At 39.1% G+C, this 25,173-nt stretch overlaps 1 protein-coding gene across 2 annotated transcripts in view; it reads right to left on the minus strand.

The window, feature by feature from the left end:
- Positions 1 to 25,173, minus strand: part of MORC4 (MORC family CW-type zinc finger 4) — a 51,446-nt gene that overhangs the window by 1,510 nt on the left and 24,763 nt on the right. Inside the window, exons 10-16 of one of the 2 annotated variants that reach the window (XM_007456697.1) lie at positions 20,009 to 20,107; positions 16,201 to 16,329; positions 14,201 to 14,269; positions 13,754 to 13,805; positions 12,198 to 12,373; positions 658 to 1,351; positions 108 to 353 (exon numbers count right to left, since the gene is read on the minus strand). In XM_007456697.1, the coding sequence (XP_007456759.1) occupies positions 108 to 353; positions 658 to 1,351; positions 12,198 to 12,373; positions 13,754 to 13,805; positions 14,201 to 14,269; positions 16,201 to 16,329; positions 20,009 to 20,107 (1,465 nt within the window). Of the gene's footprint in view, positions 1 to 69; positions 354 to 657; positions 1,352 to 12,197; positions 12,374 to 13,753; positions 13,806 to 14,200; positions 14,270 to 16,200; positions 16,330 to 20,008; positions 20,108 to 25,173 lie in introns of both variants that reach the window. The other variant, XM_007456696.1, reaches the window with a different exon arrangement.

Genomic DNA, 25,173 nt, shown 5'->3' on the forward strand with positions numbered 1-25,173 from the left:
GGGGGGGGGGTCCTAAGGGAGGCTTCCCATTAGCACTCACAAGCTGATTACTAAACCCTAGTAATTAACCTTTCTAGGTCATCTCCCTCTGGGGTCCGGTAGGAGACCTGAGCCTTCTGCAGCACTTCCAGGTGTGTCTCTGTCTCCTTCAGTTTCTCTTTGAGTTCCTGCTTTTCCTCTTTGGTTCTTTCCAGCTCAGCTTTCAGAATCTGGAACTCAGCTTGGCGATAGCCCATGTGTTTCTTGCTCCAGTACAAGCCTTCTGTCTCCTGGGTACTATAGGTCACCAATTCATGTTGGACTTTCTTGAATTCAGAATGCCAGTGATTCCTCTCCTGTTCCAGCTCCTCCACCTGCAGTCCAAGAAACAGAAATTCAATGACCCCACATACTAGTGAAAGCTAAAGAGAGTGCCCCAAATTTTCCTGAATATATTCACCGTGTGATTTCTCTAAACATATTCTACTATGGACCTTTTCAAACCCCAAATATAGGAGGGAAGCCCATTAGGGTTCACTCAATCTGAGATATACCACAGGATCATTCAATGGCTTATTCTGTTTAAAGGGCACAGAACATGAGATCATTGGAGTTCCATCTCTCTGATTCCTTGGTTACAATGGCCTCTCATTCCTAGTGGTAAGGTGTTACTCTAACCTTTTGCTGGAACATATTCCTTTCTGCCAAAACACGTTCCAACTTTTCTGTGGTTCTCTTCAGTTCCTCTAGCTCTCTTTGGTTCTTCATCTTTGGTGTATGACGACCTCCGCTCTCCTCAGAGCCTCTTCCTTTCTCCACAACAGCTGCAGCAGGAGTTGCAGCAGAGGCCACAGAAGAGTAAGGCACCGGGTTCCAAGATTCAACTGCTTTCCTCCTCTCAGCAAGCTCCTCTCTGTTAAAAGGGATCAGCTGAATGGGAGCTCCTGAATCTCTAACACCTTTTGCAACACCGACAACAGCTACAAAAGGTCCCTTGCTTACTTCCTCCTTGTTTAGGTGTGTGCTGCCTCTGTTAGATTCTTCTGCCACCAATCTTGGCATCTGATCTTCTAATTCTTCAGGGAGCAGGGAGCCCTGGTGTTGGTCTTGGGCCCCTGCATACAGAACTGAGACCTCCCTACTCTGATTGGTATTCTTGATTGCTTCTGGGTATTCTGGGGAAAGGTATGGTGGTGTGCTTCTCTCAGAACTCGATTTATCATGGCTGTTCTCCCCTTCTGGGTAGGCAACTGCTGCCTCTACCCTCCTGTAAGGGCCAGGCATGGAATAATCTAGAGGAGGTGTTGTCATCTCATTCTGGAGCCTTCTTCGTTTCTCCACAGGTTCCTCACCTAGGATCCATTTGTACTTACTGCAAGAAGAGAAAATTAAATTTTAAGCTGTCACAATACAAGCTAAGTATATTCTTATCCTATGGAGCCCCTTTTCAAATTTCCCACATTAAAACTGACTCTAGCTGTTATTCACAGATCATTTCAGATTAGGAATACGTCTTTACCTCCAAACCCCAAACCCTTCACTTATGCAATTTGCTGAGACAGCAATGTGTCTTAAGAGAGAGAGTAAATTGAAAGGTACGAAGAGTCAGCATCTGGATATAACAGGACCAGGCTGACCTTGGTAAGATTTCTGAAAATAGGATTGAAGCTAGCCTGACTTAGAAGCTTCCGAAAGGCAAGTAAAGGAAGAAAAACAAAAAAATACACATTCAAAATCCCCTAACACGAGAATGAAAAAAAAGGTCATAAAAAGCCTAGTGGAGTAAGCAGAGGAGACCGAGCCAGATCGTTAAAGTGTCACAAAGACCTTCCAGTATCAATGACTTATGCACATTTTTTATACTGCTATGGAACAATACACAATGCCTTTGCCAGCCAACTGGATTGTGGCTATTGCCCATTATCCACTTGTAAAAGTTAATTAAAACACAGGGCCCTAGTCAGTAACAAAGAAACTGAATCGGCCAATTCAAGTCATTCCCCACTTAGGGCAAAAGAATTCCCCTTTGTCAGGGCAAACAGGCACTCCCTCAGTTCTTCAGGAAAGCCCAGGACAGTGACCTCAAATCACCTTCCATTTGTAGCTGCTATATTATACTAACGGTTGAAGGAACTAACAAGAAAACTGATGCCAACGAAATCCATACGCAAGGTTATATCATGCAGCACCATGGGACCCCCATTTTTATCCTTATAACTCTTGTGCTCTCTCTCCAGGAAACCAAGAAATTTCAAGGTGAAAATTAACTTCCAAATTCTCAGTGAGAGGGCTTCCCAGGTGGCGCAGTTGTTGAGAATCCGCCCGCCAATGCAGGGGACACAGGTTCAAGCCCTGGTCCGGGAAGATCCCACGTGTTGCGGAGCAACTAAGCCCGTGTGCCACAGCTACTGAGCCTGCGCTCTAGAGCCCGCGAGCCACAACTACTGAGCCCACGAGCCACAACTACTGAAGCCCGCTCGCCTGGAGCCCGTGCTCCGCAACAAGAGAAGCCCGCGCACCACAATAAGAGTAGCCCCTGCTCGCCACGACTAGAGAAAGCCCGCACACAGCAACAAAGACCCAACACAGCCAAAAATAAATAAGTTAATTAATTAAAATTTCTTTTTTCCCAATGAGGAAGAGCCAGGCACATTACTGGCCACCATATCTCAAGGCTGCTTGTATTTCTCTGCAGTTTCTGAGAACATCTGTTAAGACGTCTCAAACCTTAGCTTCTTAGAATGCCCTGAATGTTCTTCAAAACTAGTGTTCACCCAGAAATAAAACTGGTCTGTCATCTTAATAGATCTTGTCGTGTCAGCCTTAGGGGGAAAGCAAAAGGACTTAGGGGCTATGTAAGAACGAATGTATCCATCTTTAAACATGCGTAGGGCCACTCTAGGCGGTCCATTTAGCGGTGGTAATGAGGATGGTAGTAAAACAAGCAGATTGCAGGTATAAAGGAAGGGTACATGATACTAGATAGCAACAACAAAGTTTCATGAAAGGCAATTAAAGTCAAATTATCTGCCTTCTCTTCATTTTCCCATCTCTAAGGATTCTGTCTTTAATTATCCTCTCTTCTCTCCCTGCATTTTTCTTTTTATTTATTTATTTATTTAACTATTTAATTATTTAATCATTTATTCATTTGGCTGTGCTGGGTCTTCGTTGTGGCATGCAAACTCTTAGTTGCGGCATGCATGTGGGATCTAGTTCCCTGACCAGGGATTGAACCCGGGCCCCCTGCATTGGGAGCGTGGAGTCTTAACTGCTGGACCACCAGGGAAGTCCCCCTACATTTCTTTTCTTTGGTAATCTCATACAATCTTTTGGCTCTTGGCTCTAACTTCTGGAAGATATCTTCCAAGTCATTTTCCCAGCCTTGATCTCCAGTACTGAATTTCAAACTGCCTGTTACACATTTCTTTCTGGAGGTCTCACTGGTATCTCACTCGGTATGTATAAAACTGACCTTTCACCTTCACCTTCAAACCTGCTCCCTCTCCCACGTTTCCTATTTGTGTTATGATACCAACAAACTCTCAGTAATTTTATATAGTTCTACCACTATCAATACCCAAGTTCAAGTTCTCATTACCTCTCTTGGACTCTTGCAATGGCCTCCTCCAGTCTCCCCTTGTCACACCTCCAGATCACCCACTGCCAAGTTAATCTTACTAAGGCATTGCTCTGATTATGTCACCTCCCTATTTGCAATCTTTAGTTATTGTTCCCCACAACATAAAAGCTCAGATGTCTTAGCTTGGTATTCAAGCTTTTCCCTTCCAAAACACAGGAACCATTTACTGAGCACTTACTCTGCGCCAGACAGCTCTTAATGTGTATGGTCTCACCCAATTCTCCCAATAACCCTGAGGGAGGAGGTATTTTTATCTTCATTTTTAAAAGAGGATGCTCAGGCCTAGAGAGATTAAATAACTTTCCGAAGGTCATGTAGCTAGTGAGTGGCAGAGCTGGGATATAATTTGGCCCTAGCCTTATTTCTCACTACTTCCCTTCAAAGATACCAGCCAAACAGAATGCCCCACAGATTCTCGGGCTGCTTCTTTTGAAAGGAATACACTTCTCCTCCTCAACACTGCAGGTCTTAAGTCCAGTTCAAATGCCACTTCTGAATTCCTATAGCACTTTAGCACTCTCTCTATAATATATATTACTTTCTACTGTGTGTGTGTGTGTGTGTGTGTGTGTGTGTGTGTGTGTGTGTGTGTTGCAGGTTTCCCACTAAAGTATAAACTCCTTAACAGAAGGTAGTTTAACTAATTTGCTACATGGAGATGAGGGAACAAAATTTTGCAAATAAGAGGCAATCAAAAAAGGAACTATTATGTTAATGAGAGACAATGAGTGGGTTTTACTTACTGGTTCTGTAAATACGCCTGGTTCTTCCCTCTAGGAATCAAATCTTATTCCAGACCTGTATTCACTGATTCAGTAGAGATTAATTTAGAGTTTACATAGCAGGAATTATTTTTCAACTACATAGTTTCTTCTCATTTTCTTTTTTCTTTCAGTCATATTCCTCCATTGGCTGTCTGCAGAGAAGTCAGCTGATATTTTGATAGGGATTGCATTGAGTACTCAATTTCGGGAGTACTGCCATCTTAACAACATTAAATCTGCTGATACACAAACATGAAATGTCTTTCCATTTGTTTAGGTCTTCTTTAATCTCGTTTAACAGTGTTTTGTACTTTTCAGTGTACAAGTCTAGCTTTAATTTCTGTTAAATTTGTTCCCAAAGATTCTATTTTTGAATCTACTACAAATAGAATTATTTTATTAATTTTTAAAATTTTTGTTGTTCCTCTCAAAGAGCCAACTTTTGGTTTCACTGATTTTCCCTATTGTTTTTCTATTCTCTATTTCATTTCCATTCTGATCTTTATTTCCTTCTTTCTCCTTGATTTGGGTTTAGCTTGCTCTCATTTTTGTAGTTTCTTAAGGCGGAAGTTTGTTACCAATTTGAGATATTTCTTCAATTTTAATATAAGCATTTACAAATATAATTTTCCCTCTGAATACCTCATTAGCTTCAATCCATAATTTTTTGTATATTTTACTTTCATTTTCATTTTAAGATGTTTTCTAATTTCCCTTGTGACTTCTTCTATTACTCATTTGTTATTTTGGAGTGTTATTTAATTTCTACATATTTGTGAATTTCCCAAATATCCTTCTGTTGTTGATTTCTAATTTAATTCCACTGTGGTTGGAGAACATCCTTTGTATGATGTCAATCCTTTTAAATTTGTTGAGGCTTGTTTTATGGTCTAACATATGGTCTATCCTGCATATTCCATATGCACTTGAGAAGAATATGTATTATGCTGTTTGGGGGTGAAGTGTTCTGCACGTATCTGTCAGGTCCAGTTGGTTTATAGCATTCTTCAACTGTTTAACTTCCTTGTTGATCTACCCATTACTAAGTGAGATATATCTTTTTACATCTTTATTGGAGTATAATTGCTTTACAATGGTGTGTTAGTTTCTGCTGTATAACAGTGAATCAGCTATACGTATACATATATCCCCATATCTCCTCCCTCTTGCATCTCCCTCCCACCCTCCCTATCCCACACCTCTAAGGTGGTCACAAAGCACCAAGCTGATCTCCCTGTGCTATGTGGCTGCTTCCCACTAGCTATCTATTTTACATTTGGTAGTGTATATATGTCAATGCTACTCTCACTTCGTCCCAGCTTCCCCTTCCCCTTTCCCCGTGTCCTCAAGTCCGTTCTCTACATCTGTGTCTTTATTCCTGTCCTACCCCTCAGTTCATCAGAACCTTTTTTTTTTCTTAGATTCCATACATATGTGTTAGCATATGGTATTTGTTTTTCTCTTTCTGACTTACTTCACTCTGGATGACAGACTCTAGGTCCATCCACCTCACTACAAATAGCTCAATTTCATTTCTTTTTATGGCTGAGTAATATTCCATTGTATATATGTGCCACATCTTCTTTATCCATTCATCTATCGATGGACACTTAGGTTGCTTCCATGTCCTGGCTATTGTAAATAGTGCTGCAATGAACACTGTGGTACATGTCTCTTTTTGAATTATGGTGAAAGTGGGATATTAAAGTTTCCAACTATTATTGTTAAATTATCTGTTTCTCCCTTCAATTCTGTCTGCTTTTGCTTCATGCATTTTGGGGGTTCTGTTGTTAGGTCCATATATGGGTATAATTTTTATATCTTCCTAATGGACTTTATCAACATGAAATGTCCCTCTTTATATCTAGTAACATTTTCTGTTTAAAGTCTATTATTCTTTCTGATATTAGTATAGCCACTCTAGCTCTCTTATGGTTGCTATTTATATGGTATGTCTTTTTCATCTTTTTTATTTTCAACCTATTTGTATCTCTGAATTAAAGTGTACAGATATTAAATTTGTGTATGTTAAAAAAATCCAATTGGATAATTTCCATCTTTTGATTGGATTGTTTAATCTGGTCACATTTAATGTTTTTACTGTTATGTCAGAATTGACATCCGCTATTTAGCTTTCTGTTTTCTGTATGTGTCATGCCTTCTTTGTTTCTTTCTTCCTCTACTTTTCCTCTTTTCATGTTTTGTGGATATTTTCTAGTTTAACATTTATGAATCTAATAATACATTACTACAATTATTACTTTATGTAATGTTATGCTTTTTGAGGAAGCTAAGAGAAGAAAGTGGAGCAAGGACATATTTATAATATTTATAGAGTTTGTTAAATCAACCTTCTTTCTCCATTTTTAATCTTCTTCACTTCTTACTGTGGATCTGAGTTACCATCTGGTGTTATTTCCTTACTCTAATACAGCTTTGCTCCCACCCACTTCTTTTATGCTGTTATTGGCAAATATTTTACATCTACAGACAAGCCCAACAATAAAATTATATTCATATATAAAATTATATACAAATATATACACATTGTTTATGCAATTATTCTTTAAATCAGTTAAGAATAGAAAGAGGAAGAAATATGCCACTGTATTATCTTTTACAATTAATTACAGTTACCACTGCCAGTACTCTGTTTTTTCATGCAAATTTGAATTACTATTTGGTGTCACTTGCTTTCAAGGTGAAGAACTCTTTTTAGTATTTCTTGTATGCAGCTTTGCTACAAACACATTCCATCAGCTTTTGTTTATATAAGAATATACTTATTTCACCTTCATTTTCTAAAAAAAGTTTTACTGGATTTATGATTCCCAGTTAAGTCTTTCTTTAAGTACTATGAATATGTCATCCCACTGCCTCCTGGTTTCCACTGTTTCTGATGAGAAGCCAGATGTTAATCTCACTGGGGTTCTCTTTTACACGATGAATATTTTTCTCTTCCTGCTTTCAAGATATTCTCTTTGCCTTTGGCTTTCAATATTTTCACTGCATAGCTGTAAATTCCTTTGTATTTATCCTAATTTGAGTTACTTGAGCTTCTTGGATGTGTAAATTAATGTTTTTCATCAAATTTGAAAAGTTTTCAGCCATTATTTCTTTGAATATTTTTTATACTTCTTTTCCTCCCTCTCCTCTTCTTCTTGTACTCCTAATTTGCATATGTTGGTGCACTTAATGGTGTCCTACATTTTTCTGAGGCTCTTTTCATTTTTCTTCATTCTTTTTTCTCTCTATTCTTCAGACAGCATAATTTATAATTGCTGTATCTTCAAGTTTGCTGATTCTCCTGCCAACCCTAATGTGCTGCTGAGTCCCTTTAGTGAAATGTTCACATTAGTTATTGCACGTTTCACCTCAAGAATTTCCATTTGGTTCTTTCAAAAAATAAATTCTGTCCCTTTATTAATATTCTGCACTTGATGAAACATGGTCTCCTTTAGTTCTCTGAACATATTTATAATGGCTGCTTTGAAGTCTTTGTTTGCTAAATCCAACATCTGGGTCTCTTTAGGAGCAGTTTCTATCACCTGCTTTCCCCCTACCCCTATGTACAGGTCACACTTTCCTGTTTCTTTGCATGTCTCATAATTTTTGTTGACAATTGATATTTTAGATAATAACAGTATAGCGACTCCCACTTCCCTGAATGGTTGTTGCCACTGTTTGCTGGGTTGTTTTTTCAGTGACTTGGCTGAAGTGACTCTATGAAAGTTGTTTCCCCTGTAGTATGCTGAGTATTCTGCTCAGATTTATTCTTGATTTTTATCTTTTACCTGGCAATCTAGGAGTTACCCTGAGTCAGCATAGGCCAAAGGTTATAATTAAGCCCTCTTAGCCAGTTAGATTTTTATCCTTTACCACTGGATATATGTGTGGCTCAGAGGCTGCTATCACAGTTCAAGGAATTCATGTTTCTACCCCATATTCAGCCAGGTAGTAGTAGCTTGGATTTTCCCTCTCCAATCACCTCTGACCCCTGGGTCAGAGTAGCTTACTGTTCATCCAGTGGTTGATTAGAGGTTGTGCTTAAGTCCCTAGTACCAGTGAGGCTCCTGCTCTCTGTTGTTTGATCTGTGTGAGGCTTGGGGACTGCATTCAAGTCCACCTTGTGTCCTGAATGAGTGCGGTCTTGTGCTTATGCATAGCCTTCCTAACCGCCAGGGTTGACTATGATCCCAGGAGTGCTCTTCTTGGCTATCTTTTTGCTTGGTTCTCTCTGTTACCAAACTTATGATTATGCAGCCATTTTGCTTGTCGTAACTTGCATCAAGGAGCTATGAGTGCCCTCTTAATTGTTCGCCACTAAGATTTCCATTGTTTGTGACAATGCCCTTAGGAATGGAATTCTTCATGATCTGTTCCACACAAAGTCAGTTCTCCCTAAGCAGAACCTCTGTGCCACTGTGCAAGAGCCGATGGCAGGGACAGTGAGTGGTCCACTCTCTAAGAGGGAAACCTTTTCTTTACAAATGGGTGCTGGGATGGATTTTGGCTTGCTCCTTCTGGCATGAACCTCTGCCCTATAAGTAAGCTAGGGCTGGAGCAATAGGAGTCCAGGATTGTCAGCATGCTGTCCCTAGGTGAGTGCTTCCACCCTTTGAATGGGGGCTGGGTGGGGGAAGAGAGACCCAGTCCTCTTGATTCTGCTGGGAATAGAGATCCCGCAAGACAGACCTGGGGGATATGAGAAATGTCAGAGGCCTAACCCCCCAGGTGAAACCATAGCTCTAGGCTAGGAGCTAGGAAGAGAGGGAGCCCCCAACTTCTTGACCACACCTACCTGGATTAGAGCTTCTTGAGTAGTTACATAGCTTGGAGGGGGATGAGAGCAGGCAAATGCCAAAGACTCTTGCTGTTCTTTCTGAGATTTAATAGATTTTCTTGAATGAATGTTTCTGTACTTGCTGTATGCCCCTAGGACAATTTCTAGGAACTAGGAATGATTGCTTTGTTTTGTTTAATATTTTTTTCCAGTTAAATGGGTACTTGTTGGTGAATGAGTTCATCACACTACTCACTTTGCCATTCTGGAAGTCTTTCTCAAAGATCATATTTTAAAACGTTAATACTGGCTCTTGAATCAATCTTATTCATTTGCAAAACTGTTTTTCTATTTCTACCTCATGTTTGTTGTTTCAAATATTCCTTTAACTATATTAGAATGTCTCCCTCCTCTCCTTCCACCATTACGATGTAATTTGGATTTTTTTTTGGTTATCCTTTTAAAACATGAAATAATTAGCCTTTGACATATAGCTTACTCAAAGGTTCTCTAAATATCTAAATAAATTACAGCCACTAATTCTCACCTTTGTCTGTATGCTTATGGCTACTTTAGACCTTAGTTTATACCACTCATATGAAACCTAGCATGTACCAGGGATGCTTACATATATAACTCTGAGTACCATAAGCTCCTTCATCTTTGATTCCATCACTGCCTTAGAGCACTGCTTTCATATAGTAAGCACTCAAATGTATGTAGAATGAATGAACAGAAAGGGGACTATTTCCTTTAACAGATATAAGCTGTCTTCCCCTCAAAGGTTATGCTTGCTTACATACTAGCTAAACTTACTCTTTATTGCAGGTCTTCCCCTCCCCTTGCTAGATTCGTGAGACTCACAGAGCTGTTTCCAATGACACCTCTGGAACACCTTCTAGGTCTTATAACCTACTCCACTAGAAATTTTTAAAACATGCTTGGATGGTGTAGGCTTTATTTTATCTAGAGTTAAAGAGCTGTACTACATGACCCAAGGACCCTTATCAGCTTCAGGTTTTGATAACGAAGGAGACTTTTGCAACCCTTGACTAAACTTATTATTCCCTTAACATGGTTTTAACAGAAAACCTTGTATATTTTATTAAACTCTGGGGCACCTTAATTTTCCTCTATAAAATCTGTATCCCCCTATATGTGTAGCTTGAAATGACATATCATTTACTGACCTTACATAAAACATATGACATTAGCAGCATCGATTATCACATATCTCTTGAAAGAACACTATTCTTGAATTAAAATTACACGTAAATAGTCACAGTACTTTGCCTGTCCTCCAGAGCCAAAACCCAACTCTGGATACAGCAGTTCTATAAAGACTCATATAGAAATCCTAATTAAGACTGATGAAGTATGCCACCCAATGGATGTACTGCCATACTGCACTCATAAAATACATACATACATAGGTTAGCATTTGTTATCTCCTCCAGGTTACCAAAATTCACTAGACAGTACCAAAAGAAACACTGAAGAGAAAGGAAAAGTGGTCACAGCAGGAAAAAGACAGCCTTCAAGAGCAATGACACCCTGATACCCCAGTGGCAATTCTGATACACGACCATCTCAAGGAGATTGAGGTAGAGAGGTAACAACGTGCTTCGAAAAAACACAGCACTTTACTGTACACCCCTCCCAACCAAAAAGGGGAGTTGGAAAACTGTGGATGGAAACAGTAGAATTAGACTCAAATCCCTGAGACCGACTAGGCTATATTTCTTACTCCCTTGCTGCATAGTTCTATCTCAGAAATAGCTCCTTCAATATGACTCAATTCAACCATTACTGAGTACCTACTCTCTTCCAAGGAACTATGCTTGATGCTTTCATACAGATTCTCACTTAATTCCTTTAGAGTTCTACTAGTTTTTCTCCTAACAGTTTACTTCTTCTTGAGACTTTTTGTTCATGCTCGGGGTGACATGGGGTTCCTTCAGTATCTACAGGGCTTAATTGTGGAAGAATCACTGAAGAGGGGACTTGCACACATAAAGAGATGTTTGTCTAGGTATAAGAAGCTGAAAAGACCCACCTAAGAAGAAAGAAGGAAAGGAATCAGTAACTTTGGCAGGGGCGGGGGTAGGAATCATTTTTACCCTATTATATATTCCACTGCTTTTTTCCTACAGTATGTTAGGAAAATATCCAAACTGAAAAGGGTTAAGGAAAACTTCACAGCCTACTATTTAACAGTCATATTATTGAGGACTATAGAAGTTTCTACTGTTAGAGAACAACTCTGTACCTTCCCTATGGCTTGGCCCTGCCCGAAGTGAGAAGCACAGTGGCGAGGAGAAAGCAAGTCATAAATAGCAGTCCTGAGTTCCAGTCTCATGGCAGCATAGGGGCAGTCATACCTTTTAGTGCTTCAAATATTCCTGATGTTTAAGAAAATTTCTGTTGTAAAGACTAACAAAATAATATTGATAAGGTGCTAGAAGATGAACAAGTAAATCCCAAGACTAAACTTATACTAAAAATTTACCCTAGGAAACAATGAACTAGAAGGCTTACCTAATGGCACAAACTTCTAATACTTATTTTTATATGTGGCCAACATGTGCTAGGCCTACGGGGCTGCACAGGATTTCAATATTCCTAAACTTAAGGAAAGAAATAATGCTTATCTATGTAATGTTACCTTACATTTGTATAGTACATTACGCTTTTCAAAGGGTTTTCATGTCCATTATTTCACTTACACAATTCCCAACATAATGTGAATACATAATCCATAAAAGAGCATTTGTCAGATGATGATCACCTCAAAAAAGTAAAAAAAAAAAAAAAAAAAAAAACGACAGACTTGACATGACAGTTATAATGCTGAAAAATGGGGGATACATGCAACATGCAATTCTATCAACCCAAAATGGTGTTTCTCCTTCTGAATTCCATGCCAGGCCTTAGGAAAAACATAAACATTATAACCACACCAATTTATTTTACAGGAAAACAAACCCTGAGGCTTATTACTGAAGAGAGTCTATGTTTTTTTACCCACCTGGAAAACTGAAAAACACTGGAATCCAGAGGCTTAAGTTGAAGAGAAGGTGTTCTGCTTTCTTCTCCAACAGATGAAAGCTGGCTAGGGCTATCAATTCCCTCATATTCAATCGTCTTATTATTCAAGTCATCCATATCTTGAATAGAAGGGATCTTGAGTGGATTAGCGAATACCTAGCAAAGAAATAAAGAACTCATTAAAAATCCCAATTTCAAACTAAATACCAAAGGATGAGTCAATCCTTCTGATGCTAGGAAAGAACACTTGGCCAAATAAAAACGAACTGTTTCCTACACAAAACAAACAGCGCGCAGTAATGTACACTAGAACACTGACCCCAGGCACATTCAGTTATAACCTTATCAACTGGACACCAACAGACCTCCCCAACTCACTTATTGGCTCCTAGAGTCATCCCACCCGCAACACAAACCCAGGCCCCCTAGTCACTGTCTAATTCTCTCTTGTGACCCAGTTTAAGGCTGGGTTTTCACTCCTCTGAGCTCTGTGATGAGGGAAGGGATGAAGGGAATAAGCACTGCAGCAAGGGTCTGTGCTGGTCTTGGAGAAATGCATGCGAGAGACTAATATATATTCGTATTGCACACACACAGAGACATGCATCTGGGATCTTGTGGGAGAGCCAGCTTATGAAGATAGTATGAATAATGAAGATGAAGGAGTATAAAGGGGAGGTAAACTGAATGAGGACAGGGCAGTCCCAGGAAATCTCCCAATCTCTAGATCAGACTAAGCCAAGACATGAGGGTATGCAACCTGTTTATTAATACACCTGGGTCTTGGAAGGATATCAGAGGAAGAATTAGTATTTAATTGCCTCTATCCTCACCAGTCTGACCTACCCTGACTGAGTGGGTGGAAGGTGAATCTAACATGCTACTAGCAGGTATCTCTGGGAAAGAGGGTCAAGAGGAAAATCATGCAGAAAGGCAAGGTTGGGTGGGGAAGATATATGGGTGCTATGGTGGCTGTCAGGAAAGGAGTGTCCCTGAAAGGACGGCCAACCTTATTGCACCCTTCAGCGTCCGGAGCTGGGCAACCATGTCCGAGAGACAGTGCTCCTGAAAATTCAAAACAGCAGAGTCTTTATAAAGCCAGCCAGCCTGAAAGCAGGGATGGGGAGGGGCACAAAGAACCACCCCTTCTTCCCAAGAGGAAGGAGAAAGGAATCACCCTTGAATCCTGGAAGAAAGGAGACTGAGGAAAACCAGACACTCAACAGGAGCAGCCTGTATGAGGATGGAACATAACCCTGAATATTCTGTGACACCGAATGTGATATTCACACTGTCCAGAATCAGTACTGAATCCAAATCTGGGCAATAAATGATTTGGCTTTTCTATTTTTGGTGATCTGAACATCAGTAACAGCAGATCAAAGCAAAATCAAAAGATCCAGTGAAAAAAAAGACCACCAGAACAACTGGTTTGTTATTTCTATGCAGCTTTCAAGAGTGCTGCTTCCTTCAACCTATGTCCTCTGTTGGGGAAAATTTTGTGTAAGAAAAGCAAGAGGGTGGACTGTCTCTCACCTGGTGGCTCTCACTTTCCACTGGTACCTTCTTCTTCTCGACAGTTTGATCTCTAGGAGAAGATAAAAGGGATATTTAGTTCACTCATGAAATTTCTCAGTCTGAAATGGATTACCAATTATAGACTTAGGTTATAATGTTCCTTCTAAACTAGAAATAGTGTGAGCCTTGTTGAGTAACTAAGTGTTCCTTCTTGAACTCTGCTACTGAAGAGAGATTTCAAATGCCCTATCAAAAGGTGGGGGGAAGAGGGAGAGAGGGTAAAGTCAATCACTAGTTGAGACATTCAGGAGATGACTAGAAAGAATAAAGAACTGGAAGACCAGAGAGGTGAATAGGGAACTCATTTAAAAAAATCATCTCTCTTCTCAAAATTCCCCTGTCCTATCAGGAAGGGTCAGGCTCATCTACCGTATGATATAGAGCACCACCTCGGGTATACTCAACTGTTTCTTAGCTTTGCTCAAGTACAGGTCTTCATCAATGAGTTCTTGTTCCTCTGGAACAGAGCACCTCCTGCAGTACAGAGAAGAAATCATCTTTCAGAAACAAAATGTGCCCTTCACTGTTACCCTTAACTTTCCTCACGACTATGACAACGCAGGTTAACCCCCCTCTAACATTACAGAGTTCAGATTCCACCCACATTACAAAACCTGTGTGCAGGATAACATGTAGCAATTCTCTTTTCAAGGCATATCATATCATTATTTTTGGTGTATATATCACCATTCTCCCAAGACACTCAAAGCACTAAAGTATAATCTCTAGTTCTACACAGTGAAGTTCAAGCACAAGAGAGACTTGCTTGAGGTTCCATACAAAGAGAATATTGCTGAGACTAGAACCAAGGTCTTTTGCCTCATGTACTAAGAAAGTAATTCCCAAGGTGCCATCTAGAAGCAGGAGCATCCCTAGACTATGTGATGATGCCTGAAGAGGAAAATCAGAGGCTATGATAGAGAGCAGCAAGAAGAGACTAGGAGCTGACATTGTAAAAGGAACAGAACAGAGACTAGCAAAGAGGAGAAAAAGATAATTCTATAAATGAAAAGACTAGATGTAAAGCACGAGGAAGAGAATTTTAGGAGTAAAAGCTGAAAGGAGTACTAGAAAATGTACTCAATGGACAAAAGCAATCCTAGAAATAAACAAAAATTAAAAATAATTGGAAACCCTATGTTATACCCATTTCATTAGGGCACAAAGTGTCCTGGAAGGCTATGTCTCCTGGACTAAGTATAGACTGACAGCATATACAGGATTCAAAAATGAGACTTCTAAGCACTCAGTCCTAAATTTTTTTTTTTTTTTTTTTTGCGGTACGCGGGCCTCTCACTGTTGTGGCCTCTCCCGTTGCGGAGCACAGGCTCCGGACGCGCAGGCTCAGTGGCCATGGCTCACGGGCCCAGCCGCTCTGCGGCATGTGGGATTTTCCCGGATCGGGACACAAACCCGCGTCCCCTGCATCGGCAGGTGGACTCTCAACCACTGCGCCACCAGGGAAGCCCTCAGTCCTACATTTTAATCACACAACCCTAAGAGATACTTAGGCACATCTGGAGACTACAGGGAAATGCTTGCTCATTACAGACCTGGACTTCATTTATTTAATTTCCTCCATTTTAAACATTTTTTTCTAAAAAGCATACTCTGGTTTAGTACCTTTTTTCTATCAGCATTTATTCTGCAGAAAAAAGTTAAGAAAGTCACAGCTGAATTGAAGCAAACTGAGTTATTATTATCAACCTATGTGACTAAGTCATATAGAAAATATTTGTTAAACTGAAATGAATACCCATGGATATGACAGGCACTATCTAGATGTTAGCTGCTTCAAGAAACACATGGTATATTAGAAAGACAAACATGTAAACAACCTGCATTGAATGTACAATAGGTACTACAACAGATGCAAGTATAGGAAGCATATGAAGAAAACTGTCAACTCAACCTGAAATGTAAATCCCTTGTTCTCAAATAATTTATAATCTCTTGAAGGGCCCAAGTATATATATATGAAAAACATCCAAAAAATTCAAACAGTACATGAACAAATGTGGAGAATTAAAATACCACAGGAAGCCAGAGTAAAATAACTGTAAACTACTGTCAACTGGAGAAGTATCACACAAAATACTTAAGTTTACCAGACGGATATGATTTAGATAGACAGATGGAATACAGAAAGTCACTGTAAGCAAGTGGAACGACAGTATCAAGTCATGGAGACGGGAATACGTATGGCATGTGTGGGGAAGAGTGAAGCCACAGGCCTGCTAAAGCAGAAGGTTTGTGTTAAGATACAATGAATAGGTAGAGTGGGACCAGTTAGCATAGGGGCTTGAATGCCAGGGTGAAGAGTGTGGACTTGAGATGAAAAGTGTTTTGGGATATAGAGACAAATCAGGAGTTCTCTCTGACATAATACTGAGTCTTAACCTTACCTGTACTTTGGATGGGAATTATAGTAACAAAACCATCTTGCAGGTAATGTAGATGGATCAACCTTGCCAGGAAGCTTCCTCCATTTAAGACATTCATCACACTGTACCCATGTCTGGTCAGGAATCTTCCTGAATGAAGGAAAACAGAAGTATGACTGTGTATATACTAGCTCTGTACTCTGTCTTACACTAGAAAAGCATACCCTAAAAATGAAAGAGCATGATTTTATATATGAAATGTGTTAGAAATGTTATCATCCAGGTGTCTAAAATGTATATATCTTAAACTTCACAGATAAAATAATGATAGGACTAGACCAGATATGGATATGAAAAATAGTAGCAAGTTTTAACATGGTGAGCTACCATATTACAGAGGTCAATAGTACAAAAGGATAACTTTAAAATTTATTAATCAGCAAAAAGTTTTATATATATTACAATATTACTAAAAAATAAGCCCGATAGAATCATTTTATTTGCTTCTACCCAATCCCGTGATAGATTTGAAATGCATTTGTGAGAGTCATTGAAGCACCATCATTTAAACAACTCCCCCATTTCCCTGCAGGCTCCCTAGTCCTCCCTTTTTTCTTTTTCCTTTCAAGAAGTCTTTGTTCATACTTAAATCAAAATCAATATTAGGCTGATATTCCCAAAGTTAACCTTAAAAAGTAACATAAATTTGGGCTTCCCTGGTGGTGCAGTGGTTGAGAGTCCGCCTGCCGATGCAGGGAACACGGGTTTGTGCCCCGGTCCGGGAGGATCCCACATGCCGCGGAGCGGCTGGGCCCGTGAGCCATGGCCACTGAGCCTGCGCGTCCGGAGCCTGTGCTCCGCAGCAGGAGAGGCCACAGCAGGGGGAGGCCCCGGGTCCACAAAAAAAAAAAAAAAAAAAAAAAAAAGGAACATAAATCTGATTAAATTTCATAACTAGAAATGGTGGCTCCAATTCAACAACTGGGTTAAGTTATGAAGAGAAAATTCTTCCAGAGTTCTACTCTTAAAACACATGCCCATTCCCATCTCCTCTAGGAAGTGTAACCCAGTCACCTACACCTTAGAGTAAATTTGTTTCTCTGTAAGAGGAGATGATCATTATATAATAGAAGTAGGCAGCATCTAGTATGTGAAAGGCAGACCAGAGTGGGAAGGGGGAAGGCTGGAGAAAAGACAGAAAGAGGGGAGAGGGACACCTAGGGCCAATTTGAAAAACATGTAATTTAGACTAAAAGATTTTATGTATGTTACATTTACACTGCTCTTTAGTATACTAGACATTTCAATAGAGTAGTATGATTCTTTTATGTCTTAGTTCAATATTTTTCTTATCTTTTTAAATGGTGCTTTTTTTCTAGTTATAAAAGCAATATAAGCTCATATAGAAAATACAGAAAGATATAGAAAAGAAGTAAAAGGTGCCCATAAGTCTACTACTCAAATACAATGCCATCTTCTTGTTCAAAACTCTGTTTTAACAAAGAGAATTCATACACATTCTTGGATATATAGCTTCCTATCTCCTAGCTACAGGCTGCTCCAGCCTTGCAACCTCTAAACTCTAAGCTCAGGCCTGACCTCTGGTGTCTAAATATTTCTGTACAGTCACTGTTTTATTTAGAGCCAGAGAAAGGAGTTTCAGCCGTAGTGGAAGGGGAGAGGAAAGGTCATATTAGCTTTGGTTTTACGTGCACACACACAGAAGAGTCTCATGCAGAAGCATGCCAATATTACTCTCTCTTGGGGACAAGCATTAGAGACGGTAACTCCCTCCCTCAGGTTACATGCAGACCATGGTAGAGCCTCCCATCCAGGCAGATAGGAGAGACTTTTAGCTTGTTCTTGCAATAAATAGGTAGTTGAAGGGGCTATGCCATATATTCTCATTGCATCCTTCCAGAAGAGTGTCGTGGTTGAGAACCTGGGTTTGGGGGCCTGACTGCCTATATTTGAACATAAGTGGATCTACCACTTTTTACTTATCCAATCTTGAACAAGTTACTTAAGCTCTCAGTGTATCAGTGTCTACATTTGTAAAGAAGTAATAATATCATCTGTCTATCTCATAGGGTTGTTGTGATGATTAAATAAATACATGTAAAGAACTTAGACCAGTGTCTGGCATGTAAGTACTCAATAGATAATCATCATTCTGCCTACAGAAAAGGTTGTATAACATACATAAACACACTCCAGCAATATATGAACATCTGTTTCATTGCATTAATCACTGCTTATTTAAAAGGCAAAAAAAGGCATCTCAATTTGCATTTCTTTGAAAACCATGGATGTTGGACAGGAGTAGAGATCTTTAGAATAAGATATAGTGATATTCATACAGCAATCATGTTGCATTTAAAACAAAATTTTATATCAAAGATTTGTCTGATTATTTCCTTTTTTTTTTTTTTTTTTTTTTTTTGGTGGTACACGGGCCTCTCACTGCTGTGGCCTCTCCCGTCGCGGAGCACAGGCTCCGGATGCGCAGGCTCAGTGGCCATGGCTCACGGGCCCAGCCGCTCCGCGGCGTGTGGGATCCTCCCGGACCAGGGCACGAACCCGTGTCCCCTGCATCGGCAGGCGGACTCTCAACCACTGTGCCACCAGGGAAGCCCTGATTATTTCCATTTTTAAAAAAACATGGGTGCCTACCCCAAAATGAACCTCTAATCTTTGTCTTGATGGTATAATTGACTGTATACATGTTGTTACACATCCTATCCTCTATATTATGCTCCTTTCCTGGCCTACTAAGGCATTTCATCCTGATCCACCATTCTGTGTGTAATTTCCTCTCTTAGATTCAATAAATTCTACATCTTTTTCTGACATGTTGGGTCCTCTACTTCTAGTCTCAAATTTCTTGGTACAGTTCCAACAATGTTCACTAGTAATAAAGAGAAGGGAAATTGGCTAATATTTCTGAATGCCTACTATATGCCAGGTGCTGTGCAAAAAAGGTTATGTCATCTAACTTAATATACTCAGAGAGGTGAAGTGACTTACTTCACCTAAGCTCAACCAACTATTAAAAAGCAGATCTAATAGACTTGTGGTTGCCAAGGGGGAGTGGGTAGGGGAGGGAAAGAATGGGAGTTTGGGATTACCAGAGGCAAACTACTATATATAGGATGGATAAACAACAAGGTCCTACTGTATAGTGCAGGGAACTATATTCAATGTCTTGTGGCAAACCATAATGGAAAAGAATATAAAAAGGAATATACATACGTATAACTCAGTCACTTTGCTGTACAGAAGAGATTAACGCAACATTTTAAATCAACTATACTTCAATAAAATCTAAAAACAAAGACTAATAGGCATTTATCCATGATTTAATTTCATGAGTTTTGCCTAATTATTTGAAAGTAGAGAATACACTAGTGATTTATTTAGGGTTTTAAGTAATATTCATAATATTTATAGAACTTATGACCTTAAAGCAATTGTAAGACATTAGATATTATATTGATACAATAAAAGTTTCAAGTTGTTTATTAAAAAGAAGAAAAAGATCTAGATTTTCAACCCAGGAGTGGCTGATTTAAATGGTCCTCATCTTCTACTATATCATGCTGCCTACAGGATAAACTGACAGCACTAAACTCGTCACATTTATGATCCAAATCACAGAAGTGTCAAACCAGAATGAAGAGGTCTAGAGAATGATGAAATTAGTACCTGTGATTTCCTATTTTTAGTTAATTAAACTTCCTTATGTGAAAAGCACCATCTTATCCCATTCCTTCCATTTGCTCCATAGACATTACCCCTAATACTTTTATATTCTAAATTTACTACTCACGGTATTGGCCTGACTATGGCTGAGGTCTCAAAATTCTCTTGGGAGGTCTTTTCCTTCCAATAAGCATTGAGCTTCTGGGCAAGGGCATTTATTGTCAACCTGAAAGCAAAAGAAAGAAACGTGTCAATGTTGAGAATTTGTTGAATAATTTTGCAATCTTTAAGATGCTCCCATTTAACAGAAACCAGCAATTTAGTATCTTCAGCATAGGTCTGAACATCTACACTTTCAGAAACTAGGATGGGAATGTACTGCCTTTGTAAATTACATGTCAAAATGACAAAATCAGTTGAAAAGGTAAGATGGTCACAAGTCCTAAAAAGTACTGTGTTCTCCAAATTTTAGAATCATGGCGAGGGGAACTGACATTAGAGACAATGATAGAAGACTAAACTGCAGATAAGTTGTTGGGGAGTTATTCAATTGTCAGATGACTACAGGTAAACAATTGAGGACCAAGTTGAAAGGCAGAGGATCAAATACTGCACCCTATCTATTACAAATCAAACACTAACTTAAAAATGTCTATATAGTTCTTCTTTATCTAAATGCTGATCACAGCAGTTATAGCAACAACAGGCAACAAAGTCCCCTTCAACCTTCTACTCTATAGCTGTTAGTGGAGGCTGTGCCCCAATTATGGCTCTTGCCCTTTCTCCTTTATCTCTCTTCCCAAATGAACAATAGCAGACCCAGGGTTAAACAATATAATGTGTAGAAAACCTGAATTTTACTTTTAAAAACTGCCAATTTCTAGTGACTAATTCCTATTTAATTCTACAACCCAGGATTACAACTTAATGTAGAGCTGTACACACCTGAAACACTACAAATTTAGTTTTTAGATCTCTTGACTCCCTGGATAATTCCCCAGAGGTTTTGTAGACCTCTTCTCTCCTTAAGAGGAATTCTTCCTTAACTCCACCTTACTCATATTAAATTAGATTCTGACTACACAGAGAAGATTAAATCATATATGAGTTCCCCTATAAACTCTTAGCCCCCTCCAACTTACCAACGTTCCTACCTCTATGTTTATATCCTTCCCTAAAGTCACAGATGAAGAACTATTTCTTGTTTTCTCTTAAAATTTTACTTTAAATCTACTTTTTAAAAAAGGTTACATGGGATTCTGGAAAGGTGATGGAGTAGGAAGCATCAGGAATCTGCCTTCCCATCTAGACAACAATTACACTGGCAGAATCTGTCTAATGTAGCTATTTGGAACTCTGGAGTCTACTGAAGACTTATAATTTCCAGGGGAATGCTTGGATGATAGATTGGCAAATTTCAGCTCTTAGCTACCCATCTCCTACCCCAGCCCTATGACAGGCAGCTGTGCACACATTTCAAGACCAGCTTGCAGGAGCCAGGGTAGGCAAAAAAGACCCTGTCCTCCAAATATTGGGGATCTGTGCTCTGATCTCTGTTTGCTGCTCCTGATCACAGGATAATGTAATCCCATGGTAACCACAAGGGAAATAGCTATAAAATATACACAAAAGGAAATGAGAAGAATTTAAATGTTTCACTACAAAAAAAATCAGCTAAACATAAAAGAAGATAGTAATACAGGAAATGAAGGACAAAATATCTATAAGGCATTTAGAAAACAAATAGCAAAATGACAGTAGTCCTTTCTTATCAGTAATTGCTTTAAATGTAAATGGATTAAACTCTCCAATCAAAAGACACAGAGAGACGGGTAAAATTTTAAAAATGACCTAAATATATGCTGTCTACAGGAGACTAACTTTAGACACAAAGACACAAAGAGGGTGAAAGTGAAAGGCTGGAAAAGGATATTCCATGTAAATAGTAACCATAGAGAGCAAGGGTAGCTATACAAATATCAGACAAAATAGACTATAAATCACAAGAGCTAAAAATGGTGAAGCAATCCAAGTGTTCACTAATAAATGAATGGATAAGCAAACTGTAGTATATACATACAACAGAATATTATTCAGCCTTAAAAAAGGAAGGATATTCTGACATATGTACATCATAGATGAAACTTGAGGACATTACATTAAGTGAAATAAGCCAGTCACAAAAAGACAAATACTGTATAATTTCACTTATATGAGGTACTTAAGAGTAGTCAAATTCATAGAGACAGAAAGTAGAATGGTGGTTGCCAGGGGCTAGGAGGTGGTGGGAATGAGGAGTTATTGTTTAATAGGTATAGAATTTCAGTTTTGCTAGATGAAAAGAGTTCTGGAGTTGGATGGTGGTGATGGTTGCATAACATTATGAATTTACTTAATACCACCGAATTGTACACTTAAAAATGGTTAAGATGGTAAATTTTATGTTATGTGTATTTTGCTACAAAAAAAAAAGAAAAATAAAGGAAGCAGATTATGTGGTTACCAGGGGTTGGAGAGGAGGGGAAATGGGGAGTGACTTCTAATGGACAAGGTGTTTCTTTTTGAGGTGAAGAAAATGTTTTGGAATTAGATAGTGGTGATGGTTGTACAACTTTGTGAATATACTAAAATCACTAAAGTATACATTTTTAAATGGTGACATTTATGGCATGTGAATTATATTTCAATTTAAAAAATAAAAATAAACCTCTGTTCTCATGTACTCGGGCAAAAAATATTGAGGTGAAATTTACATAGAGTAAAATTTATCTTTTTAACATGTAGTTCTATCGGTTTTAACAAACGCATACAGTCATGTAACCACCACCTCAATCAAGACACCGTTCTCATGTATTTTGAAACCCCATTCCTTCTTGCAAAAACCTGGCTTGACTCCACTGTTCCAGTAATCTCTTTCCTTTTACTTCCCCAATCCTGGTATGTGGTCTATACCCACTATCTCCTCTTCATTCTCCTGTCTTAATCCCGTACAATCTAATTTCCACCATTGCCACTGCACAAAACTGTTCCTTTCCCCAACCTCATTATTCTATCAATGATCCTGTCAATATGCCAGTCTACTAAATTTGAGGCTTTGAAGTGATCTTTGATTCTTTCCTCTCTTTTATTTCCCTTATCCCATTATTAATTTATCACCAATTGTTTTTTATAAATTTATTTATTTATTTTTGGCTGTGTTGGGGCTTCGTTTCTGTGCGAGGGCTTTCTCTAGTTGTGGTGAGCGGGGTCCACTCTTCATCGCGGTGCACAGGCCTCTCACTGTCGCGTCCTTCTCTTGTTGCGGAGCACAGGCTCAGTAGCTGTGGTGCACGGGCTTAGTTGCTCCACGGCATGTGGGATCTTCCCAGACCAGGGCTCGAACCCGTGTCCCCTGCATTGGCAGGCAGATTCTCAACCACTGCACCACCAGGGAAGCCCTCACCAAAGTTTTTGATCTTTTTTTTTCAGTATCTGTCACATACTTCCTTTCTCACAGCTACTCTTATTTCACACCTTCACCCCACACCTAGATTACTCAAATAGCATATAATCCTTCTTTCAATCTATCCTGCTCCCTGTTTCCAGATTTATCAACTGATATAATTCATGCAGAGCACTTTATAAGCCATAAAGCAGTATATAAGTGTAATGTACTATATTAAGATAGAATTGTTTCAAGTCACCCCTCTACTCAAGAATACACAATGAATTCTCATTGCCTAAAGCATCAACTACTCTATCCAATGTCCCTCTAAGACAGAAGTTCTCAAACTATCTCGGTTCATGGTATCTTTATTGTCCCAAGTTTTTCATGGCACCCTTAGGTCTAAAGAAATATGTACTGGTTCCAATTACTATTAAACGGTTATGTTGAAACAACTTAATAACTATTTATGTACTAAAACTTAGGGTCCATTTGAAAAATATATGTATATATTTAAAAAATATTTCTGTTTCAATCTTAAATAGCCACAATTACTTATAATGGAATGGGTATGCCTGTTGGGTATTGTACAACTACTCAAACCTTGGAGTCAAACTGGACACAACTTCCCTCATTTCTTATTCAACATTGATTTTTGGTATTACTTGCTTTTTATCACAGCAATCACAAAAAACCCAGATTCACAAAGATATGATATAATCAAGAGGAATGTAAACATTTTTTACCTGAAAGTGGGGTGCTACCATAACAAATACCTAAAAATGTGGAAGTGGCTTTAGAACTGGACAGTGGGCAGAGGGTGGAAGAATTGGAGGAGCATTACAGAAATTGCCTGGATTGCCTTGAATAGACTGTTGTTAGTACAAATATGGATGTTAAACACCCTACTGGTGAGAGCTCAGAAGGGCAGAGCATGGTCGAGAAAACACAAATTTCCTCAGAGTATATCTAATCATTGTGAACAGACTGTTAGTAGAATTATGGATGTTAAAATTGTGGCTGGTGAAGGCTCAGAAGGAAATGAGGAACATGTTATTGGAAAACTTGAGGGAAGGTGATCCCCGTTACATACTGGCAGAAAGTTTAGCAGAATTGTGTCCCACAGTTATGTGGAAAGCAGAACTTGTAAATGATAAAATTGGACATTTAGCTGAGGAGACTTCCAAGCAGGCTGTTAAAAGTGTGGCCTGGTGGCTGCTTGCTGCTTATATAAAATGTGAGAGGAAAGAAATAAATTGAGGGAAGAACTGTTGAACAAAAAGGAACCAGGACTTAATGATTTTGGAAATTCTCAGTTTATCCAGACTGCAAAAGATGCTAAAAATTTAGAAAGATGCTCTAGAGAAAAAGCCAAGGCAGTGGTTGGACAATCTTTTGCTAATATCTCAGGAAGATCAAAAGGTCAAAGTATTCAGTCACACAAAAAGCTCTCTGAAAAGATTAAACATGTGAATCAGATCTCCACCACCATCTCAGCAGAAGCCAAGAACAGAAATAGGATTATCTAGGAAAGACATGTCAAGAGTCTCTTGTCTGATGGAGTGAATATCCATGATATATACTTGAGACCCACAAGGTTCTTGAGAATGGTATACAAGGACAAAACTGCTAGATTGGACTGAAAGGGACAGAGAGAGTATAAATGAAAGAAGGCATTTAGACCCCCAAAACTCTAGAGTTAAGAAACAGGCTGAAGAAACTACTCAGCTATAAATACATGCTACCTTTCAAGAAAAAGGAAAAATGAGTCTGTGGGTGGAGCCATGAGGACAGAGAACAGAGCCTTAAATCCAGAGGGTGGAGCTGAAAGCCCCAGAAGAGTATTCCCGGCCTTGAAATTGAATGGA

Source organism: Lipotes vexillifer, unplaced genomic scaffold (genome assembly GCF_000442215.2).
Source record: "Lipotes vexillifer unplaced genomic scaffold, Lipotes_vexillifer_v1.1 scaffold1728, whole genome shotgun sequence".
NCBI lineage: Eukaryota > Metazoa > Chordata > Mammalia > Artiodactyla > Lipotidae > Lipotes > Lipotes vexillifer.